General features: G+C 45.8%; 1 protein-coding gene across 2 annotated transcripts in view; it reads left to right on the top strand.

The window, feature by feature from the left end:
• The window catches only part of PC (pyruvate carboxylase), a 2223386-nt gene that overhangs the window by 2019068 nt on the left and 187151 nt on the right, over positions 1-17167 (top strand). For both annotated transcript variants that reach the window (XM_086938550.1, XM_086938549.1), the window contains 2 exons: positions 3885-4029; positions 6234-6323. In XM_086938550.1, coding sequence (XP_086794676.1) covers positions 3885-4029; positions 6234-6323 — 235 coding nt within the window. The remainder of the gene's footprint in view (positions 1-3884; positions 4030-6233; positions 6324-17167) is intronic.

Here is a 17167-nt window from a genome sequence, read left to right as displayed (position 1 = left end):
GACAGGCCGGGAGACTTATGTTTAAAAACACATTTCTCATGGCCATACAATTGTGCGTTATAGAGCCTTGCATGTGATTCCTCCGATGCATCTCTGTTATTGCCGTCAGCAACATCTGGTTTTCTAGCTACCTGATCGTCACATACTAGCCCTAGAACTCATCTGTAGGATCTCCTCTGTTGCAATATTGTGACCAGCTCAGCTCTACAATCACACCTCATGCTTTCCCGCAAAACTCACCAATGCCTTGTTCTTTAATACCTCATTGGAGCACCTTATGCTATGTTGGTACTGGAATCGATACACAGCTCTGCCAATGCACCTGATTCCAGATTTGCTGAACTCCTGTTATCCTAGTACCTATTCTAAACAGCTCAGTTAATGTACTTCCATCTTGATCCAGGTGTAGAAAATTACTGTTTGACAAGAGCCAGAGTTGTGTGCACTTTTATGATTTGCCAATTTTACCTATCTCATCCTGTTAATTCAATGATATTTTAGATTAGAGAAATAAATAAGTTACCAAAACGTAGTTTCTGTCTCGTAAATAGAGCATATGTCCAGTCAATGCCGCTGCTACACAGGGCACAGTTAGGGTGCCCTCGTCAAATATACCTGCATTTGCTACAGTGTCCGTTTTTTCCTGAGGCACTGCAGTGTTCACATACTGTTTATTCTTTGATTTATCCCTCAATATAAAATTATTTCATACCTGGGGCGCTGTATAGGTTTAAAGGTAAAGATACAGTCCACAAATATTTGAAGACCTAGTTCGAATAATTGAAGAGATAATTGGATCTGGGAGAAGACTTGGACTGTTACTGCATCATGATGTAGTGTACTTTAAAGATGTGTATCTTCAGTTCTTTCTTATATAGGAGCACGGTTAGAGAATCCTGAATGGATATACAGACGTTTTCCAGGGCATGAGTGCATATATGGAGAAGGCTTGTGGCATTGGTTTTTCGGTTTGACACTTCAAATGGTGTCCCGGCAGCGCATGTCCCTGGAGCCACCACAGACTGTGGGCTTGTGAGCCACAAAGACAGGAGTCGTGCTTGCTCATGATGGCTTTGTAAATGATGCAGCTTGTTTGGAAGGCGGGCAGGTTGACCTGGAGAGCCAGTAGTGTTTCATCTAGAAGGGGTATTGTGGTCATGAATTTTCAAGCTATGAATAAGTTTTAGTGCTGCGTTTAAGATGGCCAGTGTGGAGTCTGGAAGGCCATGGAACAGGACATTGCCATCATCCAGATACAAGAGTGTGAGGGCTTGAATAGCATTTTTGAAGCAACAGTTTTACTTTCTGTTAAAAGAGCTGGTACTAGGCTGTTTTTTTCCATCTTGAAAATATGTCCCTTCACACATCAGGAAATCAGCCTTGTGGGATTGACCTTAAGGCTGATTCTGAACATGCAGGTCTGGATAGGGTGTAGGCAGTGTTTGAGACATAGGGTTTCTGGGATGGAGGAGAATGACGTAAAGTTGTGTATCAACAGTGGATAGTTAGATTTTGATTTTGTTGTCAGGGGAGCCTACAGCCTTCACATAGATGTTGAAGAAGACTGGGGGATAAGATGGAACCTTGTTGTATGCCACAGGCAATATGAATCTTCTTGGACATGGCGGTGCTCAAGTAAACAGACTGGTGTTGGTTGCTGAGGGAGGAAAATTGGTGAAGAACATTGAATGTGTGTACCTTTTGAGACTTCAGGGTGTGGTTGAGTTTAGGATGGGCAACGGTATCAAAGGTGACTGAGTGGTCCAACAATATCAGGAGATGGCTTTTTCTTTTGTGGTTGAGGATGTCCTCTAGGGTATGCAAAACTGAATTTTATATTTCAAGCTCATGTATAACATATACATTATTCAACATTCGAGTTGCTCCGAAATAGGTCGGATACGAAGTGTTTATAAAGGTGCGTAGTGATTAGAAAAAAGGAAAAGGCACAGTAAAAAATAGTCTGCATAATTCTTCTTAGATAATATCCATTGCTATGAGACAGACATTAACATTAGCAAAATTCAAAACGGCCTGTCTGAGAAATTCTTAATCAACTATAGTCTTCCTTGTTCGGAGTAGTGATGACTGAATCAAAGTTCACCGCTCATGGGGAAAAACATATACATTCAATTCAAGCTTTTATTGCTGTCGACGTTCTGACCCGACTGTTGCATGAGGTAAGTTAAACCCTTGCATGCGGGTCTTCATCAGGACGGTGATGGGGGATGTGTATAGGGCAAGCTAAAACTGTGCTGCCGCACTGTAGGTTGGGGGAATGTGTTCAATCCTGATGCACCCTTCTCTCTCTTGGTAGAGGAAACTCACTAGTAGAAATCTCCTCATGGTATGTCAGTTTCACGTGTCAGCTGGATGATTTACTATCCATACAAATCAAGGCTGCAACGAGCATGCCTCGCATTTTTTCACAATGTTGAAATTGACATGACCAATTGGAATAAATTCCAAAATGTTCGTGTGCGATAACTCGCCTTGTTAGTCACTTGATCAGGAGAAGGAGATAAGCAGATTCTACTAGCTACTGTTAATGTCTCTCTCATAGCAATGAATGTTATCTAAGAAGAATTGTGCAGCTATATTTCTTACTGTGTCTCTTCCTTTTTTCTAATCACTGCGCACATGAGCACCTTTATAGACACTTCTTTTCCCACCTATTTCGGAGCAACTCGAATGTTGAATAATGTATCTGTTATACATGAGTTTAAAATCTAAAATATTAAATTTAGTTTGAATCACTTAAACAGCGCTAAGTGTGATCTGTGCAAATTGTCTTTTCCCGCTCGCCTGTATGGCAAAACGGAGTATTACATTTGCGTTCAGGACCGCACGTGTGATATAAAGCTTGAACAACCAAATGGTAAAGTGTGAGATCTGGGTACGTACCTCACCTTAATATGATTCACCAGAATACAGTACGCCATGTACCGACTTTTTATTTTCAACCTGTCCCGGAGGTCGACGTTGCATTGCTGTCAATCATACTTTTGCCAATATTGTGATCCTTCTAGGCAGGTCCACCCTACCCATCTCAATGTGTACTGACAGTCTTTTTATCTTTTCCCCTTCCTTTTGGTCTTGTACAACCCTTACTTCTCTTCCTTTCTTTCTTCGCTTTATGGCACGCTAAACCACGACATGTTCTATTTATACCCTTAATGCTATTCACCAGTGGTTCTTAAACTGTGGTCTAGGGACTGCTGGGGGTCCGCACAGCCTTCTCAGGGGGTTGAGACTGCTTAGAAAATGAAATAATATTAACAAAGTAATCAAGTGTATATAAATAAAGAAGCAAAATGTACATTTGAAAATGTTAAAACATTCTTTAAATTAGAAGGAATTTGAAATTGAAGGCTATACATTATATTGGTATCCTCGGATTGGTTTGTGGAGCAGTGCAAGTGCATCAAACCTAATATTGCATGGATGAAGAGTAGCCTCAATTGAATTTATAAAAGCTTCAACCTTCCTATTATAATTAAAACATTATTTATTGTTTAGATTTGTTTGGGACTGAAATAGAATGTTAAATCGTTTATGTATTTGGTTGATGAATGCCCATTCTGTATTTGTGGTTTATTGTTTGCGGGTCAAATCTCTGAAAATGCTTAGTCCAGTGTTCCTGACTTCCAGTAATGACTCAGTGGGGGTCCACGAACTCCAATAATTATTCATTGGGGTTCCTGGGTTCCAGTAATGATTAAAGGGAGGTCCACAGAAGTCAAAAGATGAAGAACCACTTCTGTTCGCGATTGATGTATTTTAAAAGTTTAATAGATATTTGAACAGACCCAGACTGGACCAGTATTATAATGTGCGCTGTCCTAGCCAGAAGATTTGACTGTTGTCCTTGTTTCCTCCCACAGACCAACATCCCCTTTCTGCAGAACGTGCTGAGCAATGACCAGTTTTTGCACGGCACCGTGGACACCCAGTTCATTGATGAGAACCCAGACCTCTTTAACTTGCGGCCGGGCCAGAACCGAGCCCAGAAGCTGCTTCACTACCTCGGTAAGTTGCATGCATTGTCGCCTCGCCCCCTCCAAGAGGGTTGGGGTCTTTGCTCCGCTCATGGTTTTTTCTGTTGCTTCAACTGTTTCTTCTGTGGAGAAATCTATTGCAGAAACCTTGTCTGCTACTTGAGCATTGGCAGGCATTTTCTTCTGTCTGGCTTTAATAGCATATTTGACAAGGAAAAAGTATTGTATGCGTCTAAATGTTCCAATCTCGTTGCTACTTCAATTATGAAGCTAGTTGCGAATACCAATAGCCTCCAGAGGGGTTTTCAATGGAGATTTCTCCCTTTACCTCTGCCTTGTGCATCAAAGCTTGTAAATATCATAAAACGTGCACTTGCTGCAAAGGATGAAACGAAATGGACCCGACTGCCCTCCAGATATTACCCATTAGTCTCTGAACTGCCTTCGCTCTTCAGTCTACACCACCAATCACTGATCCGCAGATCTCTCCAGTATCCAAACAACACCCACTGGCTATTGAGCCACGTCCCATTCGAGAGACCGACCACCAAGTATTGATTTTAACACACTCAAGATACAATGCCATCTGTAATAGAACCCCCATCTCTGTGCAGTCGATGCCACAAATCACTGAACCTTAGCTCTCCACACATTCCAAACACCACCCGCTAATCATTGATTCACAACTAACTAAAGAGAATGGTCTCCACATACTGATCCGAGCACCATCAAGGTATCACTCCATCGCTGGTATCACCTTCATCACTGTACAGGCAATACCACCAATCACTGGCACATAGTCAACCCCATCTTCCAAACCACACACACCAGTTACATACCCACGCTCCATTCAAGAGAATAGGCACCAATTACTGATCCTATCACACTCCGGCTATCCGCCGTAAACCTCCAGCACCGTAGAGTCAATACACCAGTGACTGAGTGATAGTCCCCTGCAGCTCACAAACGTGCTAGTTACTAACACACATCCCGCTCAAGAGATGGCCCACCAATGTTGGATCCCATTACCTTCCAAATATCATTAATCAGTCACTCAACTGCATCCGTTTGTCACTCCTGCCATTCATTGAGCTGTATGTAGCCTGGCTCAGTTTCCAAACAAAACCCACCATTTATTGGCCAGCATCCCATTTGAGAGGCCACCCTCCAGTCACTTATCCACCACTCTCCTGATGTCGCCCACCATTCACTGAATAGCGTGAGCCTACATAGACAGTGCTAACAGCCACTGACCTCTGACCGTGCTCAGCTTTCATTCATTAGGCACCAATTAGCAAGCACTATCCTACTGCATCAGTTGCTTAGCACAGCTCTCTCTAGATGTTATCTGATATTCATTTAATCCTCACAATTAGTAGTACAAATGACTGAGCTGTGGCTCTGTCCAGCTTCCGAAAGATACCCACCCTTCACTGGCCACGTCTCTCTCCCTGTCTAAGAAATCTACCAATCCACGAGCCTGCCTTCATAATTTACCAACACATTTTGTAATGGCCTGTCTGTCTGTCCTCCAGACAATATATACCCATTACTGTTCTCCAAACCCTCTCTCTCTGTCCCCTCCTCTCACTAACCACAATAACCAACCCACTTTTAAAGTGTGTGGCGAATGTATGGGTGGCAATACTTACAGATACACCTATTTAAACTTTTACTCTAAAATTGTCATGTGCTGTCTCGGGCATCACCTTATGAGTTGAACCTTTAGCCGACACTGCCCAGTGCATGCAGGCCTCTGCCAGAGTGACTTGTGGCTTCCTGGAGTGAGCATGGCAAACAATGGACTGGGTGGTAAAATTGCTCTTGTATCGCGTCAACTATAGTGTTTTTATGGCGATAGTCATGTGAGGTAAATAAGCTGTTAAAGTATTGTTTTTAGCATATGGTATAAATTGGTAATTGCCAGACTAATGGCTTTTACCGCACTGTAGGTGAGGGTAGTATTAATTTAATTTTGGTCACCTAGCTGAGGTTGATGGCCAGCCATCGAGTGACGAAGTCCATGTTATTAGTTTTTAGAAGATAGACTTCTGTCATTAGTTTGGCACTTTAGAGCTTTCATACTCTTGGTGCCAATTGCATACATTTCTGGGGTTTCCACAGGGAGGCCATGTGTGGTTGTGAGTGCATGGTGCTGAGGCCCACATTGGGATCCAACTGTGTGGTTCCTTTGCATACACAGCCAACCGTCTCTAACTATCCATGTTTTTCTAGGTCACGTGATGGTGAATGGCGCACCCACCCCCATCCCAGTAAAAGCCAAGGCATCCTCAATTGATCCCGCTATCCCACCTATCCCGCTAGGTAAGTGCATGCTTGGTTGCTAAAGAAGGGCATCTTGTGGGGATAGTGGTTGGTTATTTTGATTCAATGCTTGTTTCCCACAATAGCTTCTGTAAGCATACCTAAAAGAAGGTATAGGGATATGGCAAGGGTCTAATGACCAGATGTCCTTTCAGGGATGGGTTACGAGATCAGAGTAGGCATGATTTCAAGGTTGGGAGCATGCGCTTCTATGTGGAGTGAAGATAATAAAGGGGGGGGGTTAGGGTCCTATATGTAAGTAGGCGCTCTCATTATTGGAAATAGTCCTTGAAAGGGCACTGACCAAGAAATAACCCCTGGATGCTCTGAGAATCAAGGACTAAGCCTGCTACTACTGGCATTAGGAATGCATGTCCTTGAATTCTGCCAGGCTGTGATGTGGCATCTGAAAATATGTTCACTAAACACTATTGCCTTGACGGCCAACTGTGGAGAGGAGGACACTGTGCCCTCTCAATTCTGCAAGCCTTTTTGGTCTAAGTCCACTTCATGGACCCTACACCTTTTGGGGTAAGTGGGGGTGCTGCTATTCTAAGGTGAGAAATATGTGGTTAGAACTATCCTTCAGTAACACTCCTTACTCATTACTTATTCAGTAATACTCCTAACTTCATGCCAGAAGTCAGCACGGACCCGCAAGGTGCTACCTAGTGGCACACAGGAGCACTGCTACAAAACTCTGGATCCAGTCTGGCACCTGGGGGGATATTCTAGGGGAGGAGTCTGGAGTTAGAGTGTCTACTAGAAAGAGCATTCCCGAAGGTAAGTAACTTGTTCGTTAGTTTCCTCTGCTTCGGAAATTGGTAGCATTTGAAGTTCCTTTTTTACAGCTCTGCTTTACAAAGAGGCAGGGCCTTGTAGGGTACATGTTAATACAGTTGATCAGAGTGCCAGCATGTCCCCTTGAAAGATGAACATTTCTACCATACTAGCTAATATGAACATTCTCAAATGAAAATAGTTGCAGAAATTCCGAAACTCACTCTAGAAGCAGGTGTATAATCTGCCAATGCAGAGTGTTCCAATATTGCTTGCACAGCTTCCAGAGATGGTTGTGAGCAAGGGGCAAGTCACAAGGTGAGGTTCCATGTTTTCATTTTATACTTGCACCGAAGTCCTAAAAAAGGGAGATAGATCGGAAAAAGGGTTTCTTTTCTTTCACGGTCTTCTTATGCAGTATAACAAACGAGCGGTATCAGCTGAACCACTTTAGTTTAGTAGTTTATGCCCAACCATCACCACAAATCTTGCCACTTGAAATAACAATCCTGCATCATGTGTCGGATGTTTCTGATGGATACGTCTACCTGCAGATTCCTCACCTGTGGAATAATCCCCAGGGTCAAACTGGACCTGGAAACCTCAAAGCTGTCACGCCTCCTGATTGGAGAGGGGTGCTGGCTTTGTGTCAATGCCAAAAGGTAGTGTTGGTGACCTGACCAAAGCTATATAGCACACAACTCTGCGCAATGCTGTTGGTTCTCTTTTTTTTTCTGCGTTTTCGACAAAGATCTACAGCCCACTCTTCAGTTAGTTGAGTTTTTCTCACAGAAAATGTCCTTGGTGCAGTACAAGGTTGTCACCTAATTGCTCTGGTTGTAAACCCTGAAGGGATTGTGAACAGGTCAAATGTCAATTACTGACCTCCACTCTATTTGTCTCTGGTGCCTTGGCTTGAATCAAGATTTGAGTTTCTGTGAATCCAGGGGGCATGCACCCTAAGGTTATCAACAAAAGGGCCAAGCTGTTCTTGTTTTGCGCCAAGGATGACCGGCAAAGCCATCGACGTTTGAGACCTTATTCCTGTTCCCTACTGAACATTCTTCAGGTGTGAAGCACAGGAAGCACAAAAACACAAGAAGCAAAAAGGTAAGTCTTTCAGATGCCCTCCGACTCCCACAGGATCTTCATCCTCTAAGCCATAGTTGGTAGTCATGGAGCTGTGGCTGCCCACATTTGCTGATGGTTGCCCATCTATCTATTCTGGTTGCTTCTTGCCCCCACTGAACTCTGTTGCACAGACACCATCCTTCACAACTCTGCTTGTCACATTATTTTTGTGCAGTTTTATGTAGTGCCAATAACACCTGAAGGTATTGGAGCGCTTTACATTAGCACCAGCTACTACTTTTGTGCAGTTTTAAATAGCACCAACACCATCCGAAGGTAGTGGAGTGCTTTACATTAGCACCAGTTACTTTTTTGTATGCACTTTTCTATAGCGCCAAAACCACCCGAAGGTATTGGAACCCTTTACATTAACACCACTTACTTTACACACGGACACATTCATTTTTGTAGGCATAGTGAGATTAAGTGATTTGCCTAAAATCAAGGATGTTAAGACGACGCTGAAACTATAATCTGGTTTACGAGCTCCATAGTAGACTGCAGTGGCCCTTACTCCACATCCTGTCCCGAACTGACACCATATCTCCAGAGCCTCCGCCTCATTTCAAAATTTTTTGTTTTCAGGTAAATTGCTTCATCTTCTTTTTTCTAAACAAAACAAGCATTGACAAAGCCAGTAGGTTTAATCTGTGCGAAATCTATTGTTTTTAGGTCTCAGCTGAAGGGCGTATGCGTTGTCTCGAAGAGACATGTTGTGTTCGATTTATGGGCTTATTGGCTGCCCATCTCGTACTATTGGTTAACATCAGCTCTCTCTCATTTTCTTGGATGCCATTTGTCATGGCATGCAGGCGTCCTGCCTTCTTCTTGTGTTTGGCCCTCCCATAGCACATAGACCTAGTACATGTCTCTTTACACTGCTCCCAGTTTGCACAGCTATTTTTGTTTTTTTTGTTTTCACGCACTCCAAAGGAGTAGTTGTGTGTTCAGGCTATCTCCATTGTACACATGCATACATACCACAAAAAATGCATGAGCATGTACATAATTGAATGCATTTCTTCAAGAGTTGTCAATTTCAATTTCAAAGATGCTTTATTCGGTTTGTAAAGAAAATACAACCATATAGCAACAGACATAAAAATTTACACAATACTGGAGCAGGCTACAAGAAAAGGAAAAACATGTAACAGGATGGCGCTTGAAAATATAGACATTTAGCAGCATTAATAGTACAAAATCATTAGGCCATTTAGAAAAATGCTTTTAGCTGTAATATTAACATTTATACGACCTTTGATAGTGTGCAAATACGCAGTTAAAGTGCTAGGTATCTCTATATTGATATATGTGCAAATTGGCAATTCTAAAGAAGAATTCTGCAACATCCTTCCTAAAGTGCAATATGCAGATAGCAGTGCCTAGTCTGGCTATTCACAAGGAATAACTATGACAAAGTGCAAGTGCTAGGCCATTCCAACAATAGATGTTATACAATAGCAGCAATTACTCCAACATACATATATGTGCAAATTAGCGTACTAATACATGATGTCATCAGCATCTTGTTTTAAAGTGCATAATAAAATTAACAGCTAGGAAAAGTCATATAATAATTGATTTTCTTGCAGAAATACATTTTAAAATATAAGTGGCCACATAAAAGCATACATCTGGGGACTCTAGATTAAACACTAATTTCATTGCCGTTTGTAAATGATACGTATTATATTTTAAAAAGATGGGTTTCAAGTAATGTTTCCTAAAAGAGGTATAAAAAGTGCAAGATAACATAAAGTGACACGTGCTCTGTTTTGATTTGCCATCACATGGGCACAGACAAGTTCCAGGTTTTTTAGGCACAGGAAAAGCCACAAGGTGATGCACAATTCCTAAGCGGAGACGGGTTAACACAAATCGATGGGAGGGAATACTAACTATTACAAGGTAAAATTGGAAACCTACATTAATGTTATATTGTTGATAGAGATTGACTGTACTTTGTTTATTATATTTTTCTACTCTAGTCTCTGCAGTATATTTCAAAAACGAGACCTTCAACTCCCGCTTTGATAATATAGGATCCATTTTAAAATCATTAAAAATGTCCAGACCATACAATGTTTTATACCAATAATGTATATGGTTCAGCCAAGGAATATTCGATCTGATCAAGTTTAATGCAATCAGTTATTACGTCCTGTGTAAACTTTGTCTCCTCCTTTGCCCATATTGAACGCCATAAGGACAAGGGACGGAGAGCAATTAGATCATTAACATAATACAAATCTAGTTCCTTGTGTATTAGCTCCGTTGAAGCCGTAGCTGGGGCGCCGATTAATCTTTTTAAAAACACATTTTCCTTCCCCCTGGACGGTTTTGGCACTCTGTGCATCGTACCCCCAAACTCCGGCCCCATATATAGCTGACGAAATGCATCTGGCGTTAAAAAGGGTTAGCACTTCATGAATTCTGCGATCCCCTAGTTTAGCAGCAAATCTAAAAAGAGTTGTCAAAACACGTACAACACTGTTGCCCCCCCCCCCCCCCCCCCCCCCCCCCCAAGATTAGATGTTATCGGAGTGCTTGCCTTGTCCTTCGCCTTGCCATAGCATGAACATGATCCAATGGTATTGGAGCGCTTTATGTGCTCACTAATTACATTCCACAATGACACATTTATTTTTATTCCTGATCCTACTTCAATTGAGATTCTTTTTTACCCTTTCGTTGTTGCCTCCTCCCGCCCTCTACTGTTGTTCCTTACCCATCTCCCCATCCTCTCCTACTTCCCTGCTTTACCCGTCCCCCAACTACCTCCCTCGTTGCTACTGCTTTTATTTTTATATATTTTATATTCTTTGTACAATCTAATGGTATTGGAGTGCTCGTTCCATCCTCCGTCTTGCCATAATCTATCTTGTACACCTACGCACATATCACTAAAATGCATGTACATAAACTTGATGCATTTCTTAAAAAGTTAATAAAACATTAACAGGACTTGCTTAATTTTTTGCGCGATCTGATGGTATTGAAGCGCTCACTCAGATCTCCGTCTTGCCCTAGTTGGAACATGAGTTGATGGTACTGGAATGCTTTAAGTGCTCACCAGTTACAGTCCATAATGACACTTTCATTTTAGTCGCTGGTCCTGCTTCAATTAAGGTATTTTATTCCCCCTTCATTGTTGCTTCCTCCTGTCCTCTCCCGTCGTTGCTTGCCCATCTCCCCATCCACTCCTGCTTCCCTTCTTTACCCGTCCGCCCACTACCTCCCTCATCACTGCTGCTTTTATTTACATTTATTTTATTGCACAATCCAAGGTAATCGTAGCTCTTGCTCCATCCTCCATCTTGCCATAGTGCTAACACCAGCAGATGGTATCGGAGCGCTTTAAGTGCTTACCAGTTACATTACACAAATACACAATCATTGTCATACAGAGGGGAAAGCATAAGTGATTTGCCCAGAATCACAAACTGTTCATCCGACCCTGAGATTCGAACTTGGTTCCCCCAGTTCTCCTGTTTTCAGCTCTGTTAAGCCACATAGTCCACACCGAACAAGCATTGGCAATGCCAATAGATCTCGGCAAAGCCCGAGCTATTGGTCTTGTCAACGTGAATGTCTTTTAGCCATGTTGTCTAGCAGCACATCTGCTGTTTAGCACGGCTGAAAGTCCCTGAAAGCAGGTCAGCATGCTGGCTCCCCTGTGACAGTTATTTGGTGCAGTTTACATGTAGTTCGCTTCCCTTTGCCACTTTGCTGACCTGCTGCCCTCTGCTTGTGCCTCTTCTGCTTAATTGTTTTTATGCTCTGTTTTGTCTTTCCTGCTTGTTTTCTGCCCTCTAGTTTGCCTTTTTCTGCTAGTTTCTCTCCTTCCCGTTATTTCCCTCCTCCCGCTGTTTCCCCCTCCCCCAGGACCTACTTAATGAAGGCTGCAGTGTGGCCGCGCACATGGCAAGCCCATCATCGCCCGTTTATGCTCAGCACCAGGACCGCTGGCCTTCTCGCACCCACCGCTACAAGCCAAGGTGCTCTTGGCCCTGGGCACCAACACATCTGCTGCATAACCTTCCTGCGATCAATCAAACGACCTTTCCTGCCATTGCAGCTTCTCCTGCAACACGGACACCAGACCGCCCTGGATCCCTCACCACGTTCGCCCAGAAGAGCACAAACAATCCGGGAATTACTCCAGTGCATCCTGCTCAACACCTGTGCTCTCTGCAAGCACGCCACAGAAATCTGGGACACCATCGTCTCCCTTCCCCCTGACATTTCCTTCATCACCTAAGCATGGTTCAACCACTCCTAAAACCCCAACATCACCACTGCAACACCGGACGGCTACAAGATGATACCCCTAGACTGCACTAACAAACATTTTTTTTTTTTTTTTTTTTAAACCTTTTTATTTATTAGTGGCATTCAACATAGAGGCATGAAAGCAAAGCAGTAATAATACAATACAGTACTGGTCATGGTACATACAATGTAAATAGCTCTTCCACACAAGGGCTGGCACAGTGCATACATCGCGTATATCATTCTGAACTGAGAGACCTCGCCCCACAAGGGCCCCCCCCCTACCCAATCGGGGGCGGGGGCATCGAGTACAGTGGTCCATTCCATCACATATAGGCATCTCGGTAGACAGCGTGGGCTGTATCCCCGGCACACACAGCTGTGCATGTGTAGGAACCAATTAGCAGCCTTCCAACCCCCCCTTATTTAAAATTATGCTGTACGTGCAGCAAGTGCGGGCACCTCCGTCCCATAGGGTGATGGCAGTCAGTGGGAGAGTATCCAGAATAGGGCGCATCCCAGAGCAGGGTCCTACACTCCTCAGTACAGAAGCCGTCTATAACGACTGGCATCCGCAGGGCGAATGCGCCCAACCACTTCCATTGGCCCGTGTGCCAAAGCTTCGGGAGATGAGGAGAGACCAACCATGTGAGCAATGCTATGTGTATCGTGTTCCCTCCGGATTTCCCAGTGTCGCCCCAACTGTATTCGCCCCATCCCTCCCCGGGCCGGGCAGGTCGCGCACATTCCCACATGTGAAAAGCAGTGTGGTGAGTGTGGTGTAGGGCTGCAGCACCCGCTCATGGGCCCGGCTCCGACCCGTCATCTCCAGAGGGGTCGCTGTGAGTCGTCTGAGATAGCCAGTACACCTGTAAGGGGGACCAGAAGTCACAGGGTTTACTACGGGCCGGCAGCAGTTCTGCATAAACGCCATGCTGATCCTGGCAGTACTTGAGATCGTCCAACCACTCCTTAAATTTCGGCGCCCTTCCCCTCCCCCATCTGCAGGCAATCCTCCTCTTTGCAAGTAGCAAAGCAATATCCACACATCGGCGGTCGGTCCTGGGCACATTCCTGGTGTAGCCCATCAGCATCACCACTGGGTCCATGGGGAGAGGGCCAGCTATCATTACCTGGAGCGCAGCGTGTACCTGTTCCCAGTATGCCTGAACCGCTCCACACTCCCAGGCCAAGTGGAGGAAATCCGCTCCCTCCGCCCTGCATCTCGCACATCTATCATCCTCCGATAGTCGAAAACGCAGCTTGCGAACTGGAGTATAATAATATCTCTGTACGAACTTATAATGAATAATTTTCAGTCGACAGCTGGAGGAGATTTTGTCCGTAACCGAGCAGCAGTATGTCCACTGTTCATCAGTGAGGGCAGTAGGGAGCTCAGAGTCCCAGGCAGCTCGCGCCTTGACCAGGACAGGGGGACGCTGCTCCCGAATGGCAGCGTATAATTTCGATACCAAATGTCTGCCGTCCGACACCAGCATTACGTGCAGAGGCAAAACTGTGCCCGGTTCCTCCGGGAAGCTCAGGAGTATGTCCCTCATACCCTGGCGAAGCCGAATATAATAGAACACTTCCATTGGCGTTGGCTGGGTGCCCTGGAATAACTGGTCCTTGGTGCGGAACTGACCATCCTGGAAGAGATCGCCCCAGACATTAACATGTAAGCGGGTGCACATGGAGCGGAATCCGCGTTCCGTCAAGAGCGACAGTTTCGGGTGGTATGCAAGGGGCATGGCCGGCGAGTAGAGCATAGGAGCGTCCAGCAGTTTCGTTACTCTCCGCCATGTGTCAATAGTGCAGGTGACAGTGGTAGCCGGCGTCTCGATATCTCCCCCCAATCCCATCAGCATGCCCCTGAGCGGCAGCGGGTGAACAACCCAGTCCTCTGCGGCGACCTGGGGCATGAAGGGAGCGGGGTTTACCCAATGGTAGGCATGTTGAGCCTGAGCGCTGAGGTAGTACACCTCCAGGTCAGGCACGTCGAAACCCCCTTTGCTGTACGGCTGTGTGAGGAGATTCCAGCTAAGGCGCGACTGCTTGCCTCCCCAAAAAAGGCGCAGCAATTCGGATCGAAGTCTTTTAAAGAAGTAGGCCCCCGGGTAGTAAGGTATATTCTGGAAGAGGTATAGAAACCGCGGAAGGACAACCATTTTGATCAGGGAGGCTCTGCCTGCCATCGACAGTGGCAGGGCCATCCAGCGAGTCACATTGTCGGTCAATTGTGAGATGGCCACCCCATAGTTCATACGAATCGTGTCTTCTTTGTTGAGGGACACTCCAATTCCCAAGTACTTTAGGTCAGAGTCGCACCATTCCAAGGGGTAATCCAGCGGAAAGCGGGTTACGGATGCCGTGAGGGGAAAGAATTGCGACTTTTTCCAATTGATGTGCACACCAGAGATGCCACCAAATAAAACAAATTCTCTCAACAGTGCATTGAGATGGAGCTGCGGGTGCCGCACATACAAGGTGACATCGTCCGCATAGAGGGATATGCCAATCTGGCGTTGGTTGCAATTAAAGGCGCTAGCCTTATGTAATTGCCGGCTCCTGCAGGCCAGCGGTTCGATGGACAGGGCGAAAAGCAGAGGCGACAGGGGGCATCCCTGCCTAGTCCCCCTCGTGATCGGCATCTGTGCCGATAGCACACCGTTAACGATGACTCTGGCAACTGGAGAAGTATACAGTAGCGTCACCCAGGCTATGAATATTCGGGGGAACCCCATCCTGCCCAATATGGCCAAAAGATACCCCCACTCCACCGAATCGAAAGCCTTGGTGGCGTCCAGAAACACCGCCGCGACCGGGAGCTCGGGCGATATGGTGGGCACGAGGGAGAATAGCGTACGGAGGTTATGGGAAGTAGCTCTCCCCGGGATAAATCCAGACTGATCAGGCAGCACCAAAGTGTTCATGAGGAGGGACAGCCTAGTCGCAAGCACTTTCGCTAATATCTTCGCGTCGCAATTTAAAAGTGATAGGGGCCTATAAGCATCAGTATCCACTGGATCCTTCCCTGGTTTCAGTAGCGAGGAGATCGCCACCTCCCTCATGGAGCCTGGCAGTATTCCTTCCTCTAGTGACTCTTCGAATACCTCCTTCAGTACTGGTGCCATGATGTCTATATAGCACTTATAAAATTCAGCCGGTAGGCCATCAAGCCCAGCAGCTTTACCATTACTGAGCGACATGATCGCCTCCCGGACTTCATCCAGCTCGAAGGGACACCCTAAAAATGCTCGGTCGCTGTCGCTTAGCCAACAGAGTGCTATATCATCCAGGAATGAGCCAAATTCCACTTCCCCAGTCTGTTGGGTAGCGTATAAACGTTGATAATGCTGCAGGAAGGTATCCTGTATCCCTTTAGTGTCCCTCTGACACCCGCCTTCTCCATCAGAGATTTCCAAAATATGCGTGGCAAATCGTTGATGTCTGGTGAGGGCTGCCAGGACTTTCCCCGGCCTATCTCCCTCACAATACCGTCTGGCTGTCCAGTATTTGCCCCGGAACTTCACTTCTCTGGCTGCTTCGTCTTCATAGGCCGACAGTTTGGTTCTAAATGCCTTCTCCAGGTCAGGGCAGGGGTCGCGGACAATCTCCGCCTCTAGAGCCTTAAGTTCCGCTTCAAGGGCAGACAAGGTACGCACAATCTCCCGCAGAATGCCACAGCTCTTGGATATCGTGACGCCTCTCACTGTGACCTTAAAGGCCTCCCATATCGTCTCGACCTTGTCGACAGACCCCTTGTTCCTAGGGAAGAAGGCCTCAATCTCCTCGCCGAGTTCCTGCTTAAAGACAGGATCAAGTAGGGCCGACGGGAAGAGCCTCCACGGAGGTCGCATCCTCGCATAGCCAGGCATCTCAATGACGGCCAGCACAGGGCAATGGTCCGAGTATGTACGAGGCAGGTGTTTCACCTGGACGAGACCTCCAGCCAGGCCTCGAGAGATAAGACAGTAGTCGATCCTTGCCCAGGAGCGTGCGTATGTGGTAAAGTGTGTACCTTCTCTAGCGCCCGGGTGCAAGTGCCTCCAGCTATCCAGTAGACCCGCCTCCGTGAGTATCCCCTGCAAAGTGTCCCTGGCTTTCGTGTTATATTGTCCACTCCCGTCCGACCTGTCCATCCCCGGGTGCAGTGAGAGATTGAAATCCCCCCCCCCAGACTATGTGTGTGGCCTCAACCTCTAGCACGTGACCCCAGAGTGTTAAGAAAAATCCCGGTGTGTCGACGTTAGGTGCGTAACAGTTCACAAGCATTATTACATCGGTACCCAGCCGTCCCCACAGAATCACATACCTCCCCTCTCCATCCACCCGAACTCCCATCTTTTGGAACATCAACCGTTTATTAATAAGGATAGCAACCCCCCTGGAATAGGTGGAATAGGAAGAAAATTCTCTCACGGTTGCCCACCTGCTTGCGAGGCGGGGAACACAACTCGGGCTCAGATGTGTTTCCTGGAGCATCGCTATCTGCACCTGATGCCTGTCCAAATATGCAGTTACATTCCTACATTTCCGGGGGTTATTAAGTCCTCGCACATTCCAGGACAATATGGAAACAGTAGCCAATGCATTATCACCCGACAGTATAATCACAATCTTGAAGCATGCAAAATGCCAGCGCCTCAGCCCTTTGCAGA

This window comes from Lissotriton vulgaris, chromosome 9 (genome assembly GCF_964263255.1).
Source record: "Lissotriton vulgaris chromosome 9, aLisVul1.2, whole genome shotgun sequence".
Taxonomy (NCBI): domain Eukaryota; kingdom Metazoa; phylum Chordata; class Amphibia; order Caudata; family Salamandridae; genus Lissotriton; species Lissotriton vulgaris.
Note: the sequence above shows the minus strand (reverse complement) of the source record. Positions and strands in the feature narration are given on the sequence as shown.